The 24740-nt window shown below is 39.5% G+C and overlaps 1 protein-coding gene across 2 annotated transcripts in view; it reads left to right on the plus strand.

The window, feature by feature from the left end:
* chtf18 (CTF18, chromosome transmission fidelity factor 18 homolog (S. cerevisiae)) overlaps positions 1 to 24740 on the plus strand; it is a 26287-nt gene continuing 1547 nt past the window's right edge. Inside the window, exons 1-21 of one of the 2 annotated variants that reach the window (XM_055023117.1) lie at positions 1 to 249; positions 1996 to 2085; positions 2160 to 2310; positions 2448 to 2631; positions 2723 to 2815; positions 4400 to 4449; positions 4527 to 4668; positions 4741 to 4965; positions 5046 to 5143; positions 5229 to 5352; positions 5425 to 5558; positions 6328 to 6421; positions 6507 to 6605; positions 6695 to 6825; positions 12508 to 12622; positions 12716 to 12940; positions 13049 to 13198; positions 14827 to 14957; positions 17081 to 17222; positions 17317 to 17412; positions 22723 to 22792. In XM_055023117.1, coding sequence (XP_054879092.1) covers positions 162 to 249; positions 1996 to 2085; positions 2160 to 2310; positions 2448 to 2631; positions 2723 to 2815; positions 4400 to 4449; positions 4527 to 4668; positions 4741 to 4965; positions 5046 to 5143; positions 5229 to 5352; positions 5425 to 5558; positions 6328 to 6421; positions 6507 to 6605; positions 6695 to 6825; positions 12508 to 12622; positions 12716 to 12940; positions 13049 to 13198; positions 14827 to 14957; positions 17081 to 17222; positions 17317 to 17412; positions 22723 to 22792 — 2632 coding nt within the window. In that variant the 5' untranslated portion in view covers positions 1 to 161. The remainder of the gene's footprint in view (positions 250 to 1995; positions 2086 to 2159; positions 2311 to 2447; positions 2632 to 2722; positions 2816 to 4399; positions 4450 to 4526; positions 4669 to 4740; positions 4966 to 5045; positions 5144 to 5228; positions 5353 to 5424; positions 5559 to 6327; positions 6422 to 6506; positions 6606 to 6694; positions 6826 to 12507; positions 12623 to 12715; positions 12941 to 13048; positions 13199 to 14826; positions 14958 to 17080; positions 17223 to 17316; positions 17413 to 22722; positions 22793 to 24740) is intronic. The other variant, XM_055023118.1, reaches the window with a different exon arrangement.

Consider the following 24740-nt stretch of genomic DNA (forward strand, 5'->3'; position numbering starts at 1 on the left):
CATTCCAACAAAAATGACCGCGAATATCCGTCTGTAAAGGACGCTGCCACCGAAGCTAAATTTAAAACATTGATGAAAGCAACAGTTTGTTTAGTTTTTTTAGGGGCTGGATATAACAGCCGTTGTTTTTCAGGTTGTATTTTGCTCTTACACAATCGAAAATGGATGAATACGATGAACTTTTTGAGATTGAAGATCAATTCGAGGAGCAGTTTGCCGACGAGCTCGAAGTGTTGGCTCAGTTGGAGGGTGAGTTCTTAAGCTATCCAACCAGCTCTAAATAATAGCTGTGGTGGTGGCGGCTTTTTTCATTAACCATGAATGTTTAAGCTGTAAATTTACTGGCTTCTCTTTAAAACTTGTAATTTAATTTCCCCTGAAATTCTCCTCTTGCCGGGGACTAAAAAGTGGCTAATACATAATAATGATAATCATAATAAAAAATCATCACACCGGACTCCGTTTATGTCTGCTTTATTTGGGCCATCGTTGGAGGGTTCTGGGCGCACCTCCATTACCCAAATCACATATTTTCACAGAAAACCACATCTCTCGCTGTGAACAAGGCGTATTTACACTCAGATATAAATATAAATATGTGTGTATGTAGAATTCTCAACCAATCGCTTTGAGAGTTTCCCGGAATTGTCCACAGCTGGGGCATTTCAAGGTGGTGTTTACAGCTGTTTAGTAATTATTATTTCCACATGTCTCCAAATCCGAATTCTTTCTTGACTTTCCAGGTCAGAGTGACAAAGTACATTTCCTTTTTGACAAAAGCAAGCCTTAGTGTACAACAACCAAACAATACAAATATTAACTGTCAATATAATTTTATTCCTCTGCACAATGTGGGATAGTAATGGATATTTCTATTCTATTTTAATCTAATTAAAATCAATTGAGTATACTGTTGATGTAATTTGATGTTAAATGTATTTTAATGGCAAAGTTTTTATGAAGTTGTGTTTTTGTAAACCTTTTGCCACCATGTTTTTGCATATTTAATCAAGCTTTTTTTCTCTCTCTATCACTCTGATTCTATGAACATATGGCTGAGTTTGTACTAAACCATACAGATATTTCCCTGAATGGAGACACCTAATTCAGATGATTCCACCTCAACAAAAGCCTGTTAATCAGCCATATGTTAAAATCATATGTGCTGTAGCAAGGAAATATCTAAATCCTACCAGGATTTAGATATTTCCTCCTCCAGGACCAACCCTGGAGGAGGTTTGTCCTCCAGGACGAACCCTAGTCCTGCAGGACCAGGATTGGGAAACACTATCATGGAGGACTTGGAGTTAAAACCACATATTTACATTCACTAATTAAAAAAGCTCATAAACACATTGTTTTCTTTCTCACAGTTTAACAGTAAATCAGATCAGACTAACTTTTCATATTTAGGTCATTTGGGGATTATAAAAAAACATTTATCCTACCAAATACCTGGATAAAATAGGAGAATTTTGTATTTTCAGAAAATAGTAGCTTACTTAAAAGTCGTAAGTCTTCACACACTGAGATTGCCAAAGGCTTTTAACCATTTTGGTAAAGATGACATCTGTTGTGGTGTTGTGAGATTCTGATTTGTGAAAAACGTTAAAGGAAATTAAGGCATATCTAGATATATTTAGACATATTTTAAGAAAACAACTCTTTCCAAAAGATTGGAATACTGAACATACATACAAAATGATTTGAAACAAAATCAAAGAAATGGCATTGAAAATTTGAAGGCAAAGCTGAAAATCTGACTTGGTTATATCAGTTCTGTCAGGAGAAATGGAAAATAATTCCAACCATTTATGAAAAGCTACTATAAAGGATAGCCTTAACATTTGACTTAGTTTGTGAAATCAATTTAGTTTTAAGCTGAACAGTTTATTAAAGATGTTTGATATACTGTATTCATAGTTTGAATTTATTATGGATTATTTATGCAATTAATAAGCCAAAAAAATGACAGATTATAATTGAATCTTTTAGAGAAAACCTCTCAGCCGGCACAATGTCTGAAACAAGTCCAGGGAGATGACATTTCAGACATACAGCGCCTTCTGGATAATCAGCCCAGCAGTAAGTTCAGCCTTTAATTGTTATTCATTACATTTATTATTAATGTAATCTGATTGAAAGTTAAATTCTTGCAGGTCCTAAAGCAAAGCGACAGAAGCAAGATACGGGAGTTGTTAAGCGACTTTTCAATGCATCCCAAACTCAGGAGAGGAACATCCCATCACAGGATGATAACATCACACCTCCATCCTCCCCTGAGCATTATGAGCCGTCAAACACCTTCAGGTATCAGAACTTAATGTTGGGATTGGGAAAAATGCACAAAGATGTACATAAGGAGAGAGACAGACGTTCAGTTTCAGACGAAAAAGTTTTATGATGCATGTGTAAATGGAAATGAGAGGGATCGGTGTGTGTTGTAGGTCTGCTCCTGCTGTGTTGGATATCAGTGGCTTGGCTGAGATCCCAGAGACACCCAGGCGGCCCGTCACATCGCCATCCAGGTGTGTTCTTAGGCGCCCGCCTTTGGAGGGAGACTTCATTAGTGTGACGGACTCATCAGGAAATCGCGTCTACCTCCGACAGAAGGGGGATGTGGATACAAAGGTAATCCACCCAGCATTAGTCCTCCATGTCTGTGGAGCTTCTCCAAAACAAATCTGGAAGTTTCTCACCTGTTTTCCCTCAAACTCTCCAGACTATGAACTCAAGAATGTTGCCAAACTCCCATGGTGCACTGGGACTGCTGGCATTGCCAATAAGAGTGCTGAGAGAACAGGAGACTGAGAGGGTGAGTCAATCAGTGCAACTCTGAGGTCGTAAAACTGCCAGTGGGTATGAACAGAGGCTAGGGATTTGACTGGGACATACAGATATGAGGTATTCCCACTGGATCATTACAGTAAAATCAGGACAAAGTGTTTTTTAAGAAACAACTTTCCACAAGTTTGATCTTGTTTCTGTATAGAGTCTGGAAAAGTCTGGAATTTGGTGCATTTTTGATGTGAATAAAGACAGGAACTTTTAGATATCAGGATTGATATCCTGCTGTCTAAAAATTACATCTGTCTGTCTGTCCATTCCCCTATTCAGTCTTTTGTCACTTTTTCTTGTATTTCATTTCCATTAAGTGCTGATTCTGTTCTACTAAAGTCAAGTCATTTGTTTCCATTACAAAGCATCTGCAGATAATTGACGTGGATGGACAAAACGTATAACATTATCAATCAATCAATAAATAAGTCAAGTTTATTTCCACAGCACATGTCAGCCCCAAAGCAGTTCAAATGCTTTACATAATAAAAATATAAAAATAAAAAGTCGTAAAAACAATAATGGAGAAACCAGTGACAAACATTACATTTTCATGAGTACCCTCATCAAGGCAATTCATACACATAAAACTGTTGGTCAATGTTTCATTTATGGATCAAAAACCACTCTAAACTTGTTGGTTTTTAGTTTAGATTTAAAGGCTTTAGCTGTTTGCAATTTTCTGTAAGACTGTTCCAGATTTGTGGTGCATAAAAGCTGATTGCTGCTTCTCCATGTTTGATTCTGGTTCTGGGGATGCAGAGCAAAGCCAGAAGACCTGAGACATCTGCAGCAGATTTTTAATGTATTGTGGTGCTGAGCTGTTCAGTGATTTATAAACTTTAAAGTATATTCTTTGAGCTACAGGAAGCCAAAGGAAAGACTTTAGAACTGGGTAGATGTGCTCTATCCTCTTGGTTTTAGTGAGAATGCCAGCAACAACATTCTGGATCAGCGGCAGACTGATCCAGAATGTCTGCCGTTGTGAAGACTCTGTTGCAATAATCAATGTGACTAAAGATAAACGCATGGATGAGTTTCTCTAGATCTGGCTGAGACATTAGTCCTCTAATCCTGGAGATGTTCTTCAGGTGATAGAAGGCCGACTTTGTAACTGTCTTTATGTGGCTCGCAAGGTTCAAGTCTGAGTCCATCACTACTCCCATGTTTCAGGCCTCATTGCTAGGTTTTAGTTGTAATAACTGAAGCTGAGCATTGACTCGAGATCGTTCCTCTTTAGGTCCAAATATAATAACTAGTTTCTGTTCAGAAACAGAACTGCACATCCACACATGGACCTGTTCAGAGTTATGAAAACTTTTGTTTTTTTTGAATGGATACATATTTTTTATCAGCTGAATGATACAATAATTGTGTCACATTAACAGTGGGAAATATGTTTGAATGAGTTCTCAAGGTCTTATCTGTTCACACATCGATAGCTTTATTAGGAGGGTGTGCACACATTATAAGGTTTCTGTCTTATAGACCGGGAGACACTCTATATTTTTGAAGCATTCTAAACAACTGCTTTTATTTATTTTTATTATTTTTCCTACAGCGTCTCCAGCAGGTTGTTGAGTCACAGCGTATTACTGAGCTGTCGGTCAGGTAACTCACTTGCCTTTCAGTCACACAAACACTCAGAGAGGAGGAATAGATGTTGTAACTGCTGTCTTCTCCTGCAGCAGTCTAGACGATGTGCTTACTGACTCTGGAAACAGAGAGGACCAGGAGAACGAGGATCCCCAAGACACCGAGGGACAAACATCCCAACTGTGGGTGGAGAGATTCTCACCGCGTCACTACACAGAACTCCTCAGTGATGACGTAAGAGCTCCCATTTCATTCTGTGTGTGGTCATCCCTTCTCAGTTTTCAGCGATTTGCTCTGTCCTTCCAGTTCACTAACCGGTGTCTGCTGAAGTGGCTGAAGCTGTGGGACAACGTGGTGTTTGGAAGGGAGAGGAAATCCCGCCCTGTTCGTTCTGACAGACCATCAGCCAATCAGAACTCATTCAAACTCAGCCAGGGAAGTCAGAATCCAAAGCGCGTCAAGAGCAAAATGGAGATGACTGAGGAAATCTTGGAGGCTGAACTGGACCAGTACAAACGACCCAAACACCAGGTAGACACTCAGCAGCTGCACCATCGCCATGGTTTCCATCATGTGAACTTAGAACATGACGCATTTGTGTATCTCTATAGGTGGCGCTACTGTCTGGACCTCCCGGTTTAGGGAAGACCACCTTGGCTCATGTCATAGCAAAGCATGCTGGGTACAATGTGGTGGAAATCAATGCCAGGTCAGACCTTCTGCAGTCAGGACTCAACATCATCAGAGTTAAACAAGAAGCTTAATCCTGATCTAAATGCTCTTTGTTCCCTTAGCGACGATCGGAGTGCAGAGGTCTTCCAGAAACGCATCGACACGGCAACTCAGATGAAGTCTGTTCTCGGAGCCAACGAGAAGCCCAACTGCCTGATTATTGACGAGATTGATGGAGCGCCGGCGGTAATGGCCTGAGGCTGTGCTGAGAGATGCTGGGTGACTCAGAGCGGGTCTAAACATGACCTTCTTCCACAGGCGGCCATCAACATCCTGTTATCAGTGCTGAACAGAAAAGGCACACACGGTGGGGACACTGGGACAGAGACGGCCAAGAAGAAAAAGAATGAATCTGTACTGCTTCGCCCAATCATCTGCATATGCAACGACCTGTAAGATAAACAGTGTAATTTAACATCAAAGTCTGGAATTGTAGCATTGCTCCATTGTAGACAAACGCCTCATCCCAGCTGTTTAGCACAGTGTTGGAGGAGTGATTGTGTGGGACCTAATTGCCTGTCTTCATACAAACACTTTGTAGAGGAAAAAGTGTTTTTTTTTTGTTCATGTTGATCGGTTCACTGGGTCCAGCTATCTACAAATAGATTAGTACACTAATCTATACATTAGGGTTTTGCTTTTGTTTGGACACGGGAAATGAGTATATCTAATTTTCTTTTTTTCTACACAGAAAGTAAAAAGCAGCTGGACCAACAAAACTTCAAGAGAAAATATTTAAATAAAAAGAATGTTTGAAGCCTCATGTTTGAATGTGTGTTCTCAAATATGTTTTCCCTTTTTGGACATAACAAACAAATGTTTGAAGAGACATATAAATGTCTCCTAGCTTACACATTTGTTAAGTCGAGGAGCAATTAATTGCTAGGAGCTTAATTGCTCCGAGTAATTAAGTCTAGGAGCAGTTAAACTAGACTTGATTGGTTGTACCTAGTTTTTTCACATTGATATTCATTTTAGCTTGTTCTTTAAGAAATATTTATGGTGATTAATCTGTTCTCTCTTTTTGTACAGTGGAGGATAGATTTGTTTAATGTCTAGAACTAAGAAAAGAACAGATTCATTGTGACCCAGATTGCACAACAGTTCATGTCTTTAATGTTTCTTTTCTATATATTTCAACTTTTTTGCCCTCTTTTTTAGTTATGTTCCTGCTCTCAGACCTCTCAGGCTACGAGCTTTTCTTCTGGCTTTCCCACAAACTCAGCCTTCTCGCCTCTCTCAGAGATTGGCAGAGGTCAGTATTTAAACATGTAAACACTCTCATGAAGTCACAAGTTTTAAAGCTCAGACTTTCCTCTTCTTTCTTTTTCCTCTCCCAGATCTCCATGCTGCAGGGCCTGAAAGCAGACACGGGTGCTTTGATGTGCTTGTGTGAGAAGACAGATAATGACATTCGTTCCTGCATCAACACACTACAGGTGCCTGGTGATTTTCTGAAGAAATCTCTTTATTTTTTTGTCTTGCATTGCATCACATCATATTTAGCATATTGCTCCTGTCTGAGCAGTTCCTGCATGGACGTGGCTTGAAGCAGCTGGACTCTAGAATCATCCAGAGTGTCTCTGTTGGGCAGAAGGACCACAACAAAGGCTTGTTCCATCTGTGGCAGGAGATCTTCCAGTTACCACGTACTAAACGGTAAACTGTGTGTACTGTGAGTGGTGGTGTTGATAGATAACTGTAGCAGTGGGGAAGTCTAGAGGAGAACCTGGAGAAGAGCCTGAGCTCTTCCTGGTTTGGGGAGCTTTGACTGCATTTACTGTGGGTTTGATACAGCAGCTCTAAAGAAAATAAATCAAAATGGTGTTTAAAACATTAGTAATATTTCAAATAAAATACAGAAAAGTTATGAAATAATGAATTAAAGCAATACTCTCGGTGTGATTTTGATGAGATAATAACATTACAAGATGATGCAACGGTCAAAAATTTATTTTGAAAAATACTCTTTAAATATTTTAAGATTAATGAACTGTTGTTTTGTGGCTTTACATAACTTCCATTAAAGATTAAGAAAGTAACTTTTGTAAAAAAATGTTTTTTACACATTTGTTAAAATTATCACCATGTTGTGCCATTTCACCGTGACACAGATAATGGTTATGTTATGCATATAACTACTGTTCCATGAATAAGAGGATCGAGGTACAACATAGAGTACAGGACATAGAAGGGATTGTCACACCCAGATGATAAAACAGAGTCAAAGTGTGTGGTGAAGACCATTTGATTGCAAATCAAATCAAATTTTATTTGTATAGCACATTTCAGCAACAAGGCATTTCAAAGTGCTTTACATCATAAACACAAGAACACAATGTCATGCAACATATAATAGACAATTCAAAAACAATTCTAAACAGGTGTGTTTTTAGTTGAGATTTAAAGGAAGTCAGGGTTTCTGCTGTTTTACAGTTTTCTGGAAGTTTGTTCAAAATTTTTGGTGCATACAGTTAGGGCCAGAAATATTTGGACAGTAACACAATATTTGTGAGTTGGGCTCTGCATGCCACCGCATTGGATTTGAAATGAAACCTCTACAACAGAATTCAAGTGCAGATTGTAACGTTTAATTTAAAGGGTTGAACAAAAATATGATAGAAAATGTAGGAATTGTACACATTTGTTTACAAACACTCCACATTTTAGGAGCTCAAAAGTAATTGGACATATAAACATAACCCAAACAAAAAAGTTTTTTCTCAATATTTTGTTGCGAATCCTTTGGAGGCAATCACTGCCTTAAGTCTGGAACCCATGGACATCACTGGGTTTCCTCCTTCTTAATGCTTTGCCAGGCCTTTACAGCTGCAGCCTTCAGGTCTTGCTTGTTAGTGGGTCTTTCCGTCTGAAGTCTGGATTTGAGCAAGTGAAATGCATGCTCAATTGGGTTAAGATCTGGTGATTGACTTGGCCATTGCAGAATATTCCACCTTTTTGCTCTCATGAACTCCTGGGTAGCTTTGGCTGTAGGCTTGGGGTCATTATCCATCTGTACTGTGAAGCGCCGTCCGATCAACTTTGCAGCATTTGGCTGAATCTGGGCTGACAGTATATCCCGGTACACTTCAGAATTCATCCAGCTACTCTTGTCTGCTGTTATGTCATCAACAAACACAAGTGACCTAGTGCCATTGAAAGCCATGCATGCCCATGCCATCACGTTGCCTCCACCATGTTTTACAGAGGATGTGGTGTGCCTTGGATCATGTGCCGTTCCCTTTCTTCTCCAAACTTTTTTCTTCCCATCATTCTGGTACAGGTTGATCTTTGTCTCATCTGTCCATAGAATACTTTTCCAGAACTGGGCTGGCTTCTTGAGGTGTTTTTGGGCAAATTTAACTCTGGCCTGTCTATTTTTGGAATTGATGAATGGTTTGCATCTACATGTGAACCCTTTGTATTTGCTTTCATGGAGTCTTCTCTTTACTGTTGACTTAGAGACAGATACACCTACTTCTCTGAGAGTGTTCTGGACCTCAGTTGATGTTGTGAACGGGTTCTTCTTCACCAAAGAAAGTATGCGGCGATCATCCACCACTGTTGTCTTCCGTGGACGCCCAGGCCTTTTTGAGTTCCCAAGCTCACCAGTCAATTCCTTTTTCCTCAGAATGTACCAGACTGTTGATTTTGCTACTCCAAGCATGTCTGCTATCTCTCTGATGGATTTTTTCCTTTTTTTCAGCCTCAGGATGTTCTGCTTCACCTCAATTGAGAGCTCCTTTGACCGCATGTTGTCTGGTCACAGCAACAGCTTCCAAATGCAAAACCACACACCTGGAAACAACCCCAGACCTTTTAACTACTTACTTGATTACAGGTTAACGAGGGAAAGGCCTTTTGAGTTACTTGCAGCCTTTGGAGTCCATTGTCCAATTACTTCTGGTCCCTTGAAAAAGAGGAGGCTCTGCATTACAGAGCTATGATTCCTAAACCCTTTCTCCGATTTGGATGTGGAAACTCTCATATTGCAGCTGGGAGTGTGCACTTTCAGCCCATACTATATATAAATTGTATTTCTGAACATATTTTTGTCAACAGCTAAAATAACAAAACCTGTGTCACTGTCCAAATATTTCTGGCCCTAACTGTAGATGCTGAAAGCTGCTTCTCCTCTCTTGGTTCTGGTTCTGGGGATGCAGAGCAGAACCAGAACCAGAACCTGAGAGTCTGGAAGGTTGATACAACTACAGCAGATCTTTGATGTATTGTGGTGTTAAACCGTTCAGTGATTTATAAACTAACAACAGTATTTTAAAGTCTATTCTTTGAGCTACAGGGAGCCAGTGGAGGGACTTTAAAACTGCTGTTATGTCTCTATCTTCCTGGTTCTAGTGAGAACAGGAGCAGCAGCTTCTGGATCAGCTGCAGCTGGAGGATTGATTTGTTGGACAGGCCTGTGAAGACGCTGTTACAATAATCAATGCGACTAAAGATAAACGCATGGATGAGTTTCTCTAGATCTGGCTGAGACATTAGTCCTCTAATCCTGGAGATGTTCTTCAGGTGATAGAAGGCCGACTTTGTAATATGCAGCACTTATATTAACCCTGGATGCCGCCACAAGCATGGTTGTCAAGAGAGGCCTTTACTGTTGTGAGAGAAATAACTGACTCATGGAGTGAGTGAGAGATCTTCTACCTATATTGTCTGTGTTGTTTGTGTGACAAAACACACAAACAACACAGCACCTCAATTATTAAAATGTCTGGGTTGCCTCACAATAACCCGGGTTACAATAGGCACAAAAAATGCAGTTATTTTTCATTAAACACAGCTAAGATAAAAGCAATATCGCCAAACTTACCACAGTAGTGCTCAGAGTAGAATTCAATTCAGAAGCTGGTTCATTCGTCTTGAAATTTTTTGGGGGTTGGGAAAAAATTTTAGGTGAACATTACTGACACCAACCAGTAAGACGTGGACCACATGACAAAAGCAACCAAGAAAACAACACAAAAAATCAAATATAGTCTAATGCCCTTTGCTTCCTGAATCCTTTTGCAGTAAGTCAACAATCTCAAATGTAATTTTCATATTACTGAGGTTTCTAATTGACTTGTTTCTCTGAATCCAGTAATTCCTACAATGCAAAATAACATGTTCTATTGTCTCATCTTCCCCACACTCACATTTCTCTGTCTCATGTTTCCCTATAAAAAATAATGAGCTATTCAATCCAGTGTGTCTGATTCTAAGTCTAAATAATTTTCTCTCCTTTTTTTTTCTGTTCTTCTCATTTACCCAATTATCTTTTGGATTTTATAAAACCACCATTCTTTCCTTTCTTCTACCCATAACTTTTGCCACCTCTCTTTCACTTTTTGTTGAATTACACCCTTTATTTTTGTCACACTAAAACATACATTAATATCTATCCTTACCCAATTGGTACTCTTCTTAGCCATCCTGTCTTAGAAGCCGTTTGCAAACAAGCCAGCAGCGAAGTGGCTGTGTTTGGGCCATACCACTAGTGTATAAAGGGGACTGCTCCACTGCTTGTCGTAACTTGTAGATGTTTTTGTGCCAACAAAATATGCACAAACGGTCAATAATATTTACAGATAAGTAAGAAATACAATGCACTGTTCTCAACTGCTTAATTTAAAAAGTGATAAATCCCCACCCAGAACTGAAGAAGATGGGGAAGAAAGCGGTGAGGGGAAGAAAGGGGCCTATAATTAGAAGACATTTGTAATATCCAAAATTAAAATGCATCCAAAAAACAATAAATAAAACCACACAACAGAAATCATAAATAAACTGAATTATTTTGTCACTGTAAACAAATTGCTCTTCAGAAATTATTAATAATCAGGATGTAAATTATCAAGTGTTAAGAATTAAAAAAGAGGAATAACTCGATTTAGCTCTTTAATTAATTCTTTGTCCCGAATTCTTGTGTCTGAATACGTGTACAGAGAGAAAAGAGCAATCTTACGACGTCAGACTTCAGATATCCAGAGTTTTATCCAGAGAAATTCAATGCAAGAAGAATGTTACAATAAGCATCTCACCTAGATTATCAAAAGTCCAAGACATGACAAAACAGAGACAAAGAACTGAGTAAAAAGAGAAAGATGCATCTTGTGGGAAACTCTCACTCAGCACAAAGAGATTCAAACTTCTGCTGTGAAACAAACCATTTATAAGAATGTGTATTCTCCTCATTTAAATATATGCATTAGGAAGTGTGTTCTTTTCCTTTGTGTGGGCTGTCTTAATGTTAATTTTATTACCTCTGAGACCCAAACACCCAGCTCTTCTCGTACCAGGCTCCTTTAGGCGATCTGATTTACAGCGTGGGTCTGCAGCGTTATCTCTGCCTCAAAATGATTCAACAAGTAACCAGTTGGTGTTTTTAATCAAGCTTGCACAAAATGTAATGCTAAATAATGACTATAAGTTTGGATCTAAAACTAACTAATTAAAAACATGTTTTTAATGCTTAAAGAAATATACCAATATGTTTGATTATATGTTGTAACAGACTTCTATAGTTTTTAGTGTTTGCCTGAACTATTCAACCCTGAGTAAAGAATTTATTGCCCTGATAGCCAATACACTCCCTGTCTGAAATGTTCCTTAGGGAGTATAAGACTGCTTTCTGATTAGACATTTATGTAAGTTCAGAGAGTCACCAGTTGTTTTAGTTTGGATTTGTATCTAAGTTTATCTTAATGTAAACGTTAACTTATGTACTATTGTGCTACTTTAAAATTCTATTTCAACACAAGCTAATTTTAATTTATTATGCAATTAATTAATTTATTGCTTATTGTGACAGTGTTGGGGATCTGCTTCCTGTGTTTACATTTGGTTCTCCTGCAGAGGACTCGTCTGACCAATAAACAGGCTGAATGCTTGTAGTGACTCATTTTTTGAGTTCCCTGGTGGTTGGAAAAGAAACCCAACCACCAGAAAAGTTATTCAGAAGCTGATTCAGGACAAAGTTGATCAACTATTGTCATTTAAATAATTAAGCTTTCATTCTCTTTCATTTCAGACCGGCTGGAACATTTGGCCTCCTCTTGTGTTAATCCTACATATTAAACCTTTATATTGCTTTACATATTACACCAACATTATTACCATTCAGTGTTGGCATTGGAACATAAAATGTTACACTTAGTAAACAATACCAAGCTTTCCCTGTGAAATGTTTTTTTTTTCAATAGCTGTGTGTTTTAGCAAATGTAAAATGTTGAGTGCAAACAAGCAGTCAGTGAATAATTATTTGGCTATAAATACAAAGGTCTTTAGAATGTTTTTTTTTTTACATGAACTGGTTGCTGAGAAAAGTTGTTTTGTGTTGATCAGAAAACGTATTGGCAAAGGCTTTGAAGAGGCACCTGGTTTAGGAAATGGCTTTCAGAGGTTTCAGCACGTTCTGCACCTTGCTTCATCAAGTGGACAATATGACAAGATCTCTCAGGTAATAAACTCAATCAGCTTCACCAATGCTTTTTTCTTTCATTGCTCAATTTCTGCACAGATGACAATAAAGCAACTGCCCTCTTTTCTCCAGGGCCTCTATGATAACTATTTGTCAGTGAGAGTGCGGGACCCCAACCTGCAGAGTGTGTCCGAGGCTCTGGATTGGCTGATGTTCTCCGACAGGCTGAACCAAGTGATTCTGCATGGACAGAACTTCTCCTTGCTGAGATATTTGCCCTTCCTGTCTGTGACGTTTCACTTCCTGTTTGCCCACACGCATGCGCCTCGCATCAGCTATCCTCACAGCCAACAGGAGGTTACAGTCTTGTGCTTGAATATGAAAAGTTTGATGAAGAAAAAGAGGAGGTTAGTTTGGGTGTTTGTAACACAAACTCTGAAGCGCTCCTGTTGGTGTCCTCTGCAGGCCACCTCTCGCCTCCTCAGCAGCAGGAACGCTCTGTCCACCATGTTGGCCGACATCCCAGCAAGCATCAGATCCAGGATAGGCCAGCTCCACCTCACTCTGGATGTTCTGACGCTGCTTCTTGACATCATCTGTCCAAAACTACGACCTGTACGTTAAAAACATTTGTCGTAATCCCACTTGAAGTTAGAAAAAATATGTATATATTTCAATATTTAAAATATTAGGATTTTTTTTCACCTTTTAATCTGGCGTATATCCTGTACAGTTTAACCTAAAATGTTGCTTAGAGAATTTTGGGTCCTTTCCAAACTCAAGTTTAGATAAAGTGTCAAGAACATCTTTGTCTGAAAGCCAAACATTATTCCAGAGGTATTTCAGAATATGTGGTCACACTTTTAGAATCCTGAAATGTTTCCATTCATCCATTGCCTTCCACTTGTCTGAGATTGTTTCACAGGGGAACAGGTTCGCAAAGGAACCCTAGACTTCCCTCAGGTGTTCCCTTTTGGACTTGCTCCTTCTAGCTACTGCACATAGGATGCCTTTATTGTAATAACACCTTTAAGGAGTGAGGACTCTTCTGCAAATTCCCAACTCGATCAATGCGCAACTGGTCCTGGCAACACCAAGCTGACAGGATTAGGGGAGACAGAGGACCAGGGCCATGAGCGGTCTTGGAAGCCGCTGATAACTGCTTACACTTCTAGTTTTATTTAGTTTTGATATTCAGATTTTAAGTTCAGATTTTCAATTCTATTTGAACTTTTATTAGTTCTAGTAATTTCTTTCTTAGTTTAGTTTACTTGTTTTTTTGAAAATTCTTAGTTTAATTTTTAAAGTAAAAATTAAAAATTAAACAAAAAATTTTCCCAGTTGAAGCCGTAGTATGTAACAACAGTTGCTGCTGACAGGGAAAAGCTGTAATGATACTGGACAGCATGGAAGAAAGAATAAAGACAGGAGGACAAGCAGCGCCACATGAGTGTGATTGACGAGTGCTAAGACCTGCCTTCTGGCTTGACTGGTTGTTTCTAGTTGACACTGGAAGAGGAGCTTCATTTTTTTCAAAAATTTCCTGTTTCATACCATACTGTCACAAAATGATGACAGTTTTAATAAATATTTAAGAAAAAAATGTAAGTTGCACAGTTTAATACAGTTCCTTTTCAGTTGCTCTGTGAATGCTCTTTACACTTTGTTAGTTTTCCTTGTTTTCGCTTCACATCATAAAAACACATGATGTCATAAAAGTAACATACAGTCAACAGTTAACAAAACTGTTGACTGTATTTCAAACATTACATTTTAGTGAGGGCCATCCTCAAATCATCGATGCACATGAAATTAAATAAAGAATTAAGCTTTCATTCTCTTTCATTTCAGACCGGCTGGAACATTTGTCCTCCTCTTGTGTTAATCCTACAAGATGGAACATTTACTGCCTTTAGTCAGTAAATGTTCCATTCATTGTGGTTCAAAGCAACTCTAAATAGATGTGTTTATAGCCTTGATTTAAAGGCACTCAGTGTTTTGATTGTTTTGTAGATTCTGGAAGTTTGTTCCAGATTTGTGGTGCATAGAAGTTGAATGCAGACAATGCCCCAATCTTCTCAAAACATTTTTTATTTAGTTTTGGTTCAATCGTACAGTACATGGTCGCATTAAAAGTGGAAGAATGATTGATCATGTTTCAATTGAATACCAAAAAAAACCCTGCAGTTTCAACATGTTTATCCTTTTTTGCTTTAAACACCTGCTCAATTTACTTCTTTCAGGTGAATCCTCTGCTTTTTAGCAGCAGAGAGAAGGAACTGATGCGGGAGCTGATCAACACCATGCTGGCTTACAACCTCTCATACAGGCAGGACCGCACACCTGAGGGCCAGTACACCTTCATGTTGGAGCCGTGAGTACACACGCATTCAAACAAACCTCCTGCTGCCCGCCACCCAGAGGGGCGGGCAGCAGGAGCAAGTTTCCCTTGCTGTGCAGATGTGTGACCTGTTGGGGTGTTGAAGGTCACTGCGCTAGTCCACACTTTGGTTTCTCTGCACAACAGCTTAGAGAATAATCCCCTTATTACCTGGAGAGAGAGTGTGTGTGTGTGTGTGTGTGTGTGTGCGTGTGTGTGTGCGTGATTGTAGTGGTGTCAGAACAGGGTAGCAGACAGCAAAGCCTCATTGCTGTTGTAGAGTGGGATTGACTAAGAGTTGGATTCAGCCTACATATGGTGGAATTCAACATTTCTGGAGCAGGAATATATTAGAACAGTGCTAGATTTGAAGGCTGTATTTATGTTTGGGACTTTTATTCAGTTCCACGCCGTGTTTCAACGAATCCCAAGACTGTGTAAGGCTCACGGTTGGTCAGGCTGGGATTCTCCAGGCATGCTGCAGCCGGCTGAAGAGCAGCTGGGCGTCCAGGACGGCTCCTTCCTGCAGGCTCGCTGTGACAAGGTGCTGGTCACCAATGACTGGTGCATGCCTCTGGTGTTGGCCCTGCTGCTGCTGCTCCTGGTCTACACCTTCCTGTACCTGCCCTCATTGGCACACCACAACACCACCCTTTGACTGGTGGAGAAGGGCAGTTTGGAATTGAGTGGTCGACATCAAAGGCAGCCTAAATGTTTGGCATAAGTGGAGATATGTCATTGGACTTCTCTGGTTTTTGATCTGGAGGAATCATCTTTAATGTTAAATATCAATATAAGCCTAAATTTTTATATTGCCCCATCCCGAAAGATAATGTAAGTAAAGTTTGTTCCTTTGCGTTTGGAAAAACTTCGGAATTTGCTAATATTATTTTCCAAGTCTAGATGAGTATGAACTGGAAGCTTTATTACTTCTTATGCTTTTTTTTTTCTTTTTTATGTGTTGTTCTGCCGGTGTGATATTCAGAATTATGAAGGGGTGCCAAGGTGAAGCCTAACAGATTTACTTCCACAAGTGGAGCCTTAACTGCTTTTGCTATGGGAAAACTAAAAGCTGTGGTAAAAGGAAAGAAAGGTGGAGATAAGAGTAGAAGAGAGAAAGAAGGATAGAGCGAACACCAAGTCTGCTCCGACACTGTCAGAAAGAGAGAAAACGTGTTTTCTAAAGACGAAACATCTAGTAGTGTTAACATGGTTTTCATTTATTTATATCAATATTTTTATTTGATTTCCCACATAATGGCACAATGATTTTAACAATTTATCCTTCAGTATTTTTGTTTATAACACGATTTGGAAAAGTCTGGAATTTACTTTTAAAATTGAATAATATATAAAAACTTTCTTGGTTTCTATTTCAATGTCTGTAGTATTTTACTCATCTGTCAGAATGCAACCCCACTCAAAAATCAAAAAAAGCTAATTTCACCACTGTTTTTGTTTCTTTTGTTGTTCAAAAATGAATAAACGCTTTGCGAACGTTAGTGCCTTTAGTCTGGTTGCCAAATAACGGTGGTGGTAGGAATTTGCCCTGCAATCAATAGATTGCCAGTTTGATTTGTTTGTGTCACTTCTCCTTCCTTTCCTGCTGTGTTGGTTAGAAGGGCAGCTGTAGCTACAGCCCAGTAGCTTGCCATCATGAGTTTGTGAATGGACCCTTTTGAGATTTCAATTGGAGATTGATTAGAATTTTGATATAAACAATGGAATAAACATTTTTAATGGCTGAAAAATGTGCAAGGAACAGAGGGCACAGGTATGGGAAGTGAAGGAGCTCCTACTGCATCAAATCGAGATAGTAATAATAGAAAGTTGGCCACTGAGGTAAAAAAAAATCTACATAAAAACAGCTTCCAGTCCTGGGGTGCACAGCTGACTCAATGCCAGCAACGTTTTACTGCTTCAATTTTACTGATTGAATGAAGCAGTAAAATGGCTTGACAGAATCCTGTGATGAATAAGCCATTTTCAACATTTTGTTAGATTTTCTGTTTTTCTATCGTCTCTGCAGACAAGACCAGATCACTATTGAACAGTTAAGTTGGAGTAGGGTGTTTTCAGCTGCATGCCATCACATGTTAAGTTTGTTGTATGTGCAGGCGTGTGGAGGAGGTGGCGAGGTTTCCGGGCATGCTGCCACGTCGCCAGCTGACCTATCAGGCCAAACAGACCATCAGCAGAGAAATGGAGCAGGAGAAGATGAGGAGAGCTGAGCAGATGATGCAGAGGAACCCTGCTACCGTGAGATGCCACCACCCATTTAGTCAGAACAAAGCTGAATGTGTATGAAACTGTACTTATGATTTGTGATGTACTGCATGTGTTTGTTGCGAAGAAAGAGGAAGAAAGAAAGACTCCAGGTCCGAAACTGACCAGGAACCATCAGCAGAGGTTGGAGAACATTGTGAAACAGACAACAGTGGAGACCAGGGTGAGTTGCACAAAAAAAACTTCTTTCAATGTGTGCTTTATGTGCCAACAGTTAAAGTACAGTTTATTTCTAAACCACTTATAAACAACTTGCTTAACCAAAGTTCTGTACAACACTGAGGTGGATCAAACCAAGACATAAATGATAATAAAATGACAACAAATATCAAGAATATGACATAGACTGCAGTAAATAAAACTGAAAGAAATGAACCAACTCCCATTGTAGAAGCCTAAATTCAGCTTTAGTTCATTCTGACTTCAAGATCTCAGAACCCTACATTTATATTGGCCAGCAATTAAACCAGAAGGTGGAGTTGCTCTTTAGTCTTTTGCACTTTTCTTCGCTAATAAAAGTGCTAATAGCTATCTACCCCACATCTTTACATATTACAACCACAGGCACTAAAAAAGAACCAGTAATAGAGAAAAGTTGTGAACAGCAATCTGCAACAACTGCTTTTGTACAAACAGCTGCAACCTGTGGTGTCACTGGGTGTTACGTCCACAAAGGGCACAACATATTTGAGGACACGTAGGCAAAACTGAGGATTCAAAAAGTAATTTTGTTTCAAAACTCTCTTGACCATTTCTTTTGGTTCTGCTTCTTTTGATTTTCCTGTGGAAGAAAAAAGAGAATTGAATCCTCAGTTCCCCATGTCCCAAAGGAAAAAGAAACCAAAAATTCCAAAGTATGAACAGAAAGTTGGACCTGATAAGGCGATCAAAAAGAACAAAACGGTACAGCAGGGGGCCAACCCTTTACAGGCCCGTCGAAGCCCCTGCAAGTACCAGACTACCGAAACATGGAATCTACTGCAAAGAAGTAAATCGAAAACAGGACAATCGGTCCCACCAGGCCAAACTCACAATGAACAAAAACCAGCAGACAAACAAAGAGCGAATAAAAAAATACCACATGGCAGGCTGGAGACGTCAGGTACGAGTAGAGATATGCTCACCACGTCAGATCGCATTCTCAGTGGTGATTGGTGGTGGTCATCGCCCTTCACCTGACGCAACCCAGCCTATTTATAGGCGGTCCAACAGCCACAAATTAACGAGACAAATTACAAGAAAGGAATTATCCAAACTCCAAAGTATTAAACAAAAGAAAAAAATATTCAACTAAAATTAATTTAAAACAAAAATAGTTATAATGTGACCGAGGCACATAACACTGGGGCCAGTAGGGACAATTATGTCTTGTTGATCATTCTGGTGTGTATTAAGGCACAAAAGGGAACCAAAACAATGACAATTTTTGCATTTTTGGATCAAGGTAGCTCGGCTTCCTTTGCCACAGAGTCACTGATTAATCAGTTGAACATGAATGGGTGCAACATCAACATTTTGTTGCGAACTATGTGAAACAAATCAGTTGTGAATACATGCATTGTGACTGGTCTGGAGATGAGCAGCTTGGACACCAATCAGTTTGTGGAATTTCTGAGGTTTATTCACAGAAAGAGATTCCTGTAACTAAGGACAATATTCTCTGTCAAGAGGATATTGACGGTCGGCCCCACCGCAAGGAGATGAAAATTCTCACAATCCAAGCACAAGTTGGATTGCTTATCGGAGAAATTGTTCCTAAAGTTTTGGAACCATTGCAAGTGGTTAACAGTGTGAACAACAGACCATATGCAGTAAAGACAATCTTGGGCTGGACGGTAAATAGAACGCTTTGAGGCAAAATGGATATGATGAGTGACACATTGACAGAAATGACTGCAAATCGGATCTCAGTTGCTAAACTAGAGGAACTCTGGCAACTGCAGTTCAAGCAGGACTTTCAACAGATTTTGCAGATGAGTTTGCTCAGGAGACAATCAAAACAGTTTAGATTTTTTTTTTTACACAGACAAGTATCTAAAGTCAGTTTCTAATGAACATACAGCCATCACACTATGTGCCAAGTTAAGAAGCATGTTGGAAAAAAGGACTGACCAAGCAGGAAGAACAGCAATTCCAGAAGAGGAGAATTCACAAGGATTTAAAAATCTGGACTTTGATTACTTAGATGAAGACCATCTGCCGATGGAAAGGACATTGGGCATCCAGTGGTGCACTGAATCTGTTCAGGTTCAAGACCAACCCCAAAGATCGACCACGCAGTAGGAAAGGTCTGCTTTCCTTGGTCAGCTCTGTCTTTGACCCCTTGGGATTTCTTGCTCCACTAATACTTTGAGCAAAAAGGATTTATGTTGGCAAAAGTATAGCTTGGAGATCTTGCAGATCTTGTCTTGAAGATCTGCAAGACAATGTTGTAAAAATCTGAAAAAGTTGGATTTCATGTCTGTCTCTCTGCTTGAGAAGTTTGGAATCATTTGACGTGTAAAGTCAAAAGCAGTTTGGTGTGCTATCACACCAAACTGCTGAGCTGCATCACTTTCTTTGAGTGAAGATGCTTATGGAAAAGCAAGTTACTAGCTGCTGTTTTCTGAAACTGGTGAAGCTCAATGCACATTTATCATGGCCAAGACAAGGGTTGCACTTTTAAAGTCATCATCCATCCCAAGAATGGAATTGATGGCAGACACAAAGATAGACACAGTGTTAAAAAAAAAAAGAGTTGGAGCTGGAGCTCACTGAATCGGTCTTTTGGACTGACGGCTAAAGAACCTCAAGAGTGAAAGCACCAGATTTAATACTTTTCTCTCCAATTGGATCTCAGCCATCCTGGAACACTGAGACATCACAGTGGAGATGCATCAAAACTAATCTGAATTCCATGCAATTCACTTCATGTTGAACCATGAGTGTATTTTGTCTTATTAGGAGTTTATTTTGAGTTTAAATGAAGCTATGCATAAGCAGTGGTTGGCTAGCATAAAGAATTATTTCTGACTGGTGTTTAGCATATACCTCAGTTGTTATTGTGTGGTTGATTCTATGTTTTGCATACGGAATGATAATGTTAATGCAGGGGTAGCAAACCAGTTCAGCAATAAGAGCCAAATAAATCTCATGATCCCGGTAAAGAGCCACACAACAATTTCAAGATTAACTTTATACCACATTACCTGCTGAAACAGTTTTCTTCTTAGTCCGTAAGAAGAAAAAACAAAACACCTGGCAGTGTTTTGTTTTTTTACAACTGTCTTTAGTTGTACTAAGTTATAGCTACTCGAAGTAACTCTTCCTCATGTGTGTCAGTGAAGTCATTCACAAACATAAAACTTTTGAGCTTTGTCTGCCAAACCAAGTGTTCTGATTGGGCAATCTGAAGCAATTGCTGCCAGCTCAGATTCATGAAATCTTCTCAGCATGAAACTGGTCAGAGAAGAACGAACGAACAGAACCATTTCCGTATTCATCAACCAGAACCAGACTAATTCTCTGGGGGTATTACAACCCCCCCCCCCCCCCCCCCCCCCGCCCTCCCATTATTATTAACATTTAAAATGCAGCTTTCATTTTTGATTTTCTACAAGAGTTTTAATTTGATCAGATTTTGGTGACTGTTTGCTGACCTTTTTTTTTAAATAGGAATACACAATTACTGTTAAAAAAATTGAATATTTGGAGAAGTATACTGAAACCTAAGGCTTGTAATAGTGAAAATGTTACATAAACTCTATTTTAAAAAATGAAAGAGAAATGTCAGCTTTCTGATAACTATATTTCCAATAGTATTTGGATGGAGTCCATCCAAATTATCGGAATCAGGTGTTCCAATCACATTCTTGGCCACAGGTGTATAAAACAAAGAACCTAGGTATACAAACTGTTTTTACAAATGTGTGAAAGATTGGCTCGATCTCAGGAGCTCAGTGAATTCCAGTATGGAACTGTGATAGGATCCCACCTGTGCAACAAATCAACAGGTGAAATTCACTCGATCCTAAATATTCCACACAGTCAACTGTCAGCTGTATTATAAGAAAATGGAAGTGCTTGGAAACAACAGCAACTAAGCCATGAAGTACACTACAGACCTCATAACTTCATGACGCCTTCAGATTAGCTCAAGAACAGTGCACAGAGAACTTCATGGAATGGGCTTCCATGGTGGACCAGCTGCATTCAATGCAAAGCGTCGTGGTGTAAAGCACACTGCTACTGGACTCTAGAGCAGTGGAGGCGCGTTCTCTGGAGTGACAAATTGCACTTCTCCATCTGGCAATCTGATGGGCAAGTCGAGGTGTGGCAGTTGCCAGGAGAATGGTATTAGTCTCACTGCATTGTACCAAGTGTAAAGTTTGGTGGATGGGGGTTTATGGTGTGGGGTTGTTTTTCAGGGGCTGGGCTTGGTCCCTTAGTTCCATTGAAAGGAACTCAACATACTAAGACATTTGGACAATTCCATGCTCTCAGTTTTGTGGAACAGTTTGGATCTGGCCCCTTACTTTTCCAAAACAACTGTGCACCATAAAGACATGAATGGAGAGTCTGCTGTGCATGAACTTGACTGGGTTTTGTAGCTTTATGTGAGCTGACTACAGACCCGGTCATCCCACATCAGTATGTGACCTCACAAATACTCTACTGGAAGAATGGTCAAAAACCTCCAAAAGCACTCTCTAAACCTTGTAGACAGCCTTCCCAGAAGAGTTGAAGCTGTTCTAGCTGCAAAGATGGACCAACGTCATATTGAACCCGATGGCTTAGGAATGGGATGTCACTTAAGCTCTTGTATATCTAATCTTCCTCTTGGCAACACTCTGGAAACTCTGTGAGACATTCAGGTCAGGTCACTTTGCTGGACAATCGAGAACAGGAGCTCCAAGGTCATTTACTGCAGGCTGGTCCAGAGTTCTTTTGGGAAATGAAATCAGCATTTCCATAAAAGCATAAAATTCTTTAGAATGTCTGGTGGACGACTACTTACCATTTATTTCAGAAAACCTAGCGAACCAGTGGTACATTTTGAGTTTTTACAATCAGTATAAATTTGGCAAAATGAACACATTGAAGAATCTGTTCGTGTCGTATAGATGATCCTGATTTGATTTAGGGCGAGTAGATGATCCAGATGCAGCCAGAAAACTCAAACGGCCCTTTACCAGAAACCAGCTTCAGCATTGAACATGCTGAAGATAAAACCCAACAGGAATGCAGAACTGCGGTGCTTCACCTTTAGGATGTACAGAGTTCAACAGCTGAACTGAAAACCAGAGCCTGTAATTTTCCTGGTTCAATAATAACATGGTTGAGCCTCTAGAGGGCAGAAATTAGGGTAACGAGGAGCCCCTGGGAATGCAGCCCCTGATGGTGAAATTAGGCTAATAAAAAGTGTTCCCTGACCTGACCTGTTTTACTTTCTTTTCACCCAGCTTTAACTCCTCCCTCACCCTCTGTTTTGCAGCCAGAGGTGGATTTCTTCGGTCGAGCCGTCGGGCCCAGACCTCAGAGGCCCCTACTGTCCTCTGATTCAGGTACTCTGGGTGCAAAGTCACATCATCACGGCTTCACTCAAACCACAGCTGATAGTGTGTAATGGTTCTAATAATGGTATGTCATAAACTCACCAAAGAAATGACATTAAAGTACATTTTTCCTCTCAAAGGGCTTCAGACCCATTTTACAAATATAGGCGTCTGTAGTCTAATTTATTTATTTAGTAAATTAAAAAAATACATTAAAAATACATTTTAATTCAGGCGTTGTTGTCATCACCATCGATTTAGTAAATAAATAAATGAAGAATTTATTTATTTACTAAATAAATTAGATTACAGAGTACTCTTTGCTGTTGTATTATCAGAATGGCTGCAGAATCCTATAAAAAATACAATGAGAAATAATGACAGCAGTTTCAGTGCTAAATAGCTTAGTTTGATCAATATTGAGGAGACTTTCTGTGCAGTTATGGAACCACTCAGTTTTGTTAGTGCTATCTTGGCCCCAGGTTCTGCACCGAGTGGTTCATGCACTTAAAGCTTCTGACTGATCCACAGGGTAATTACACTGGAACAGCAGAACTCCTAATCCTGAGTGTCCTGCTGCCGTGGCCCATCACTACATTTTATCTGCTGGTGTCCTTCAAAGACAGAGTTAATCTTGTTCTCTAACCTTGGATTTTCATCATTGTCTCCTAACTCATACTATGCTAAACTTAGGTCTTGCTTTCATTGACACAGATGAAGACATTTGGGAGAAAACTGTATGAAATTAAATACGAATCATCAGGATTTGAATAAAAAATTTCCACGACAATTTAACTCACTTTTATTTATTTTCAAAAAAACGGAACGAACATAACACAGAGCAGGTGTAGTAATGATACAAACTGACATGTGCGGAGCTTAAATGAAAAAGAAAACATAAAAAAACCTGGAATGAAACAAAATAATTAAAAGAAATAAAATATATAAAGGTACTAGAGATTATTTCCAGTTGAATACAAACTCTCCTTTAAGGAGGTCAGAACGTAGCGCCTTAAAGTTTTCAGTTTTGCCACCTAATTTTGCACTTCGACTCTCCATTGGAATAATTCCAACTATTTCTCTACCATTGAGGGATCATAGGAGGCTTATCACATATCCAGTTTCGCAGAATACATTTACGACCTAAAAATAGTAGTTTATTGGTCAGCTGGGGTGGTTTACCTTTTATTATTTTATCTTAGGGAGGCAGCCCCAATAGGCACTGTCCCAGATCTTTACAAACTCTAGTCCTTATAATCAGTGCGATTATGTTACACATTTCCAGAACCGAGATATAGAAGGGCATTCCCGAAAAAGATGAAAATAAGTTCCAATGTTTGTTCTACATTTGGGATCGGTTGGGATTTAATTTATCAAGAAAATATGGAGTCCTGTGTTTTCTATGCATTATCTTCTATTGAATTTCTTTACATGTATTAATCAGAAACAAAGAATGGGGTCATTTAAAAGCAGTTCTCTTCCCTAGAGACTTTCCCGGGATCCTCCTCTCAATGTCCGAGGACATTTCTAACACAAGGAACGTTATATAATCTCGAAATAAATCTTGAATTGAAGGTGAACTTGAAAAGGAACTTTACTCTCGGCCCTGGAAGTATGCAAGGGTCCCGGGGCAGCCAGATGTTACAAAGTGACGAATTTGTAAGTTGGCATAGAAATCCTTAAAGGGGATTTATTTGAAGCTGGGCAAAGGTTAGGGTTTAGGGTTAGGGGTTAGTCTCCAAATGGTACACTTGGACAACACCTGATATACAAACTTCAAATGACTGTAAGTCCTCAGTGCTTCAAAGTACAGTCATCAATGAGGGCTCTAATGAAGGAAAATGACCAGGCCCCCTGGTCATGACCAGGCAGAATCGTATCTCCACGGTTCACCGTTGGTGAGAAAAAGTCCTGTAACACTTTTACAGCATAGAGCCTGACTTTGACGCAGCAAGGG

The sequence above is a fragment of the Poeciliopsis prolifica genome, unplaced genomic scaffold, assembly GCF_027474105.1.
Source record: "Poeciliopsis prolifica strain line A6 unplaced genomic scaffold, Auburn_PproV2 SCAFFOLD095, whole genome shotgun sequence".
In the NCBI taxonomy this organism is placed as follows: Eukaryota; Metazoa; Chordata; class Actinopteri; order Cyprinodontiformes; family Poeciliidae; genus Poeciliopsis; species Poeciliopsis prolifica.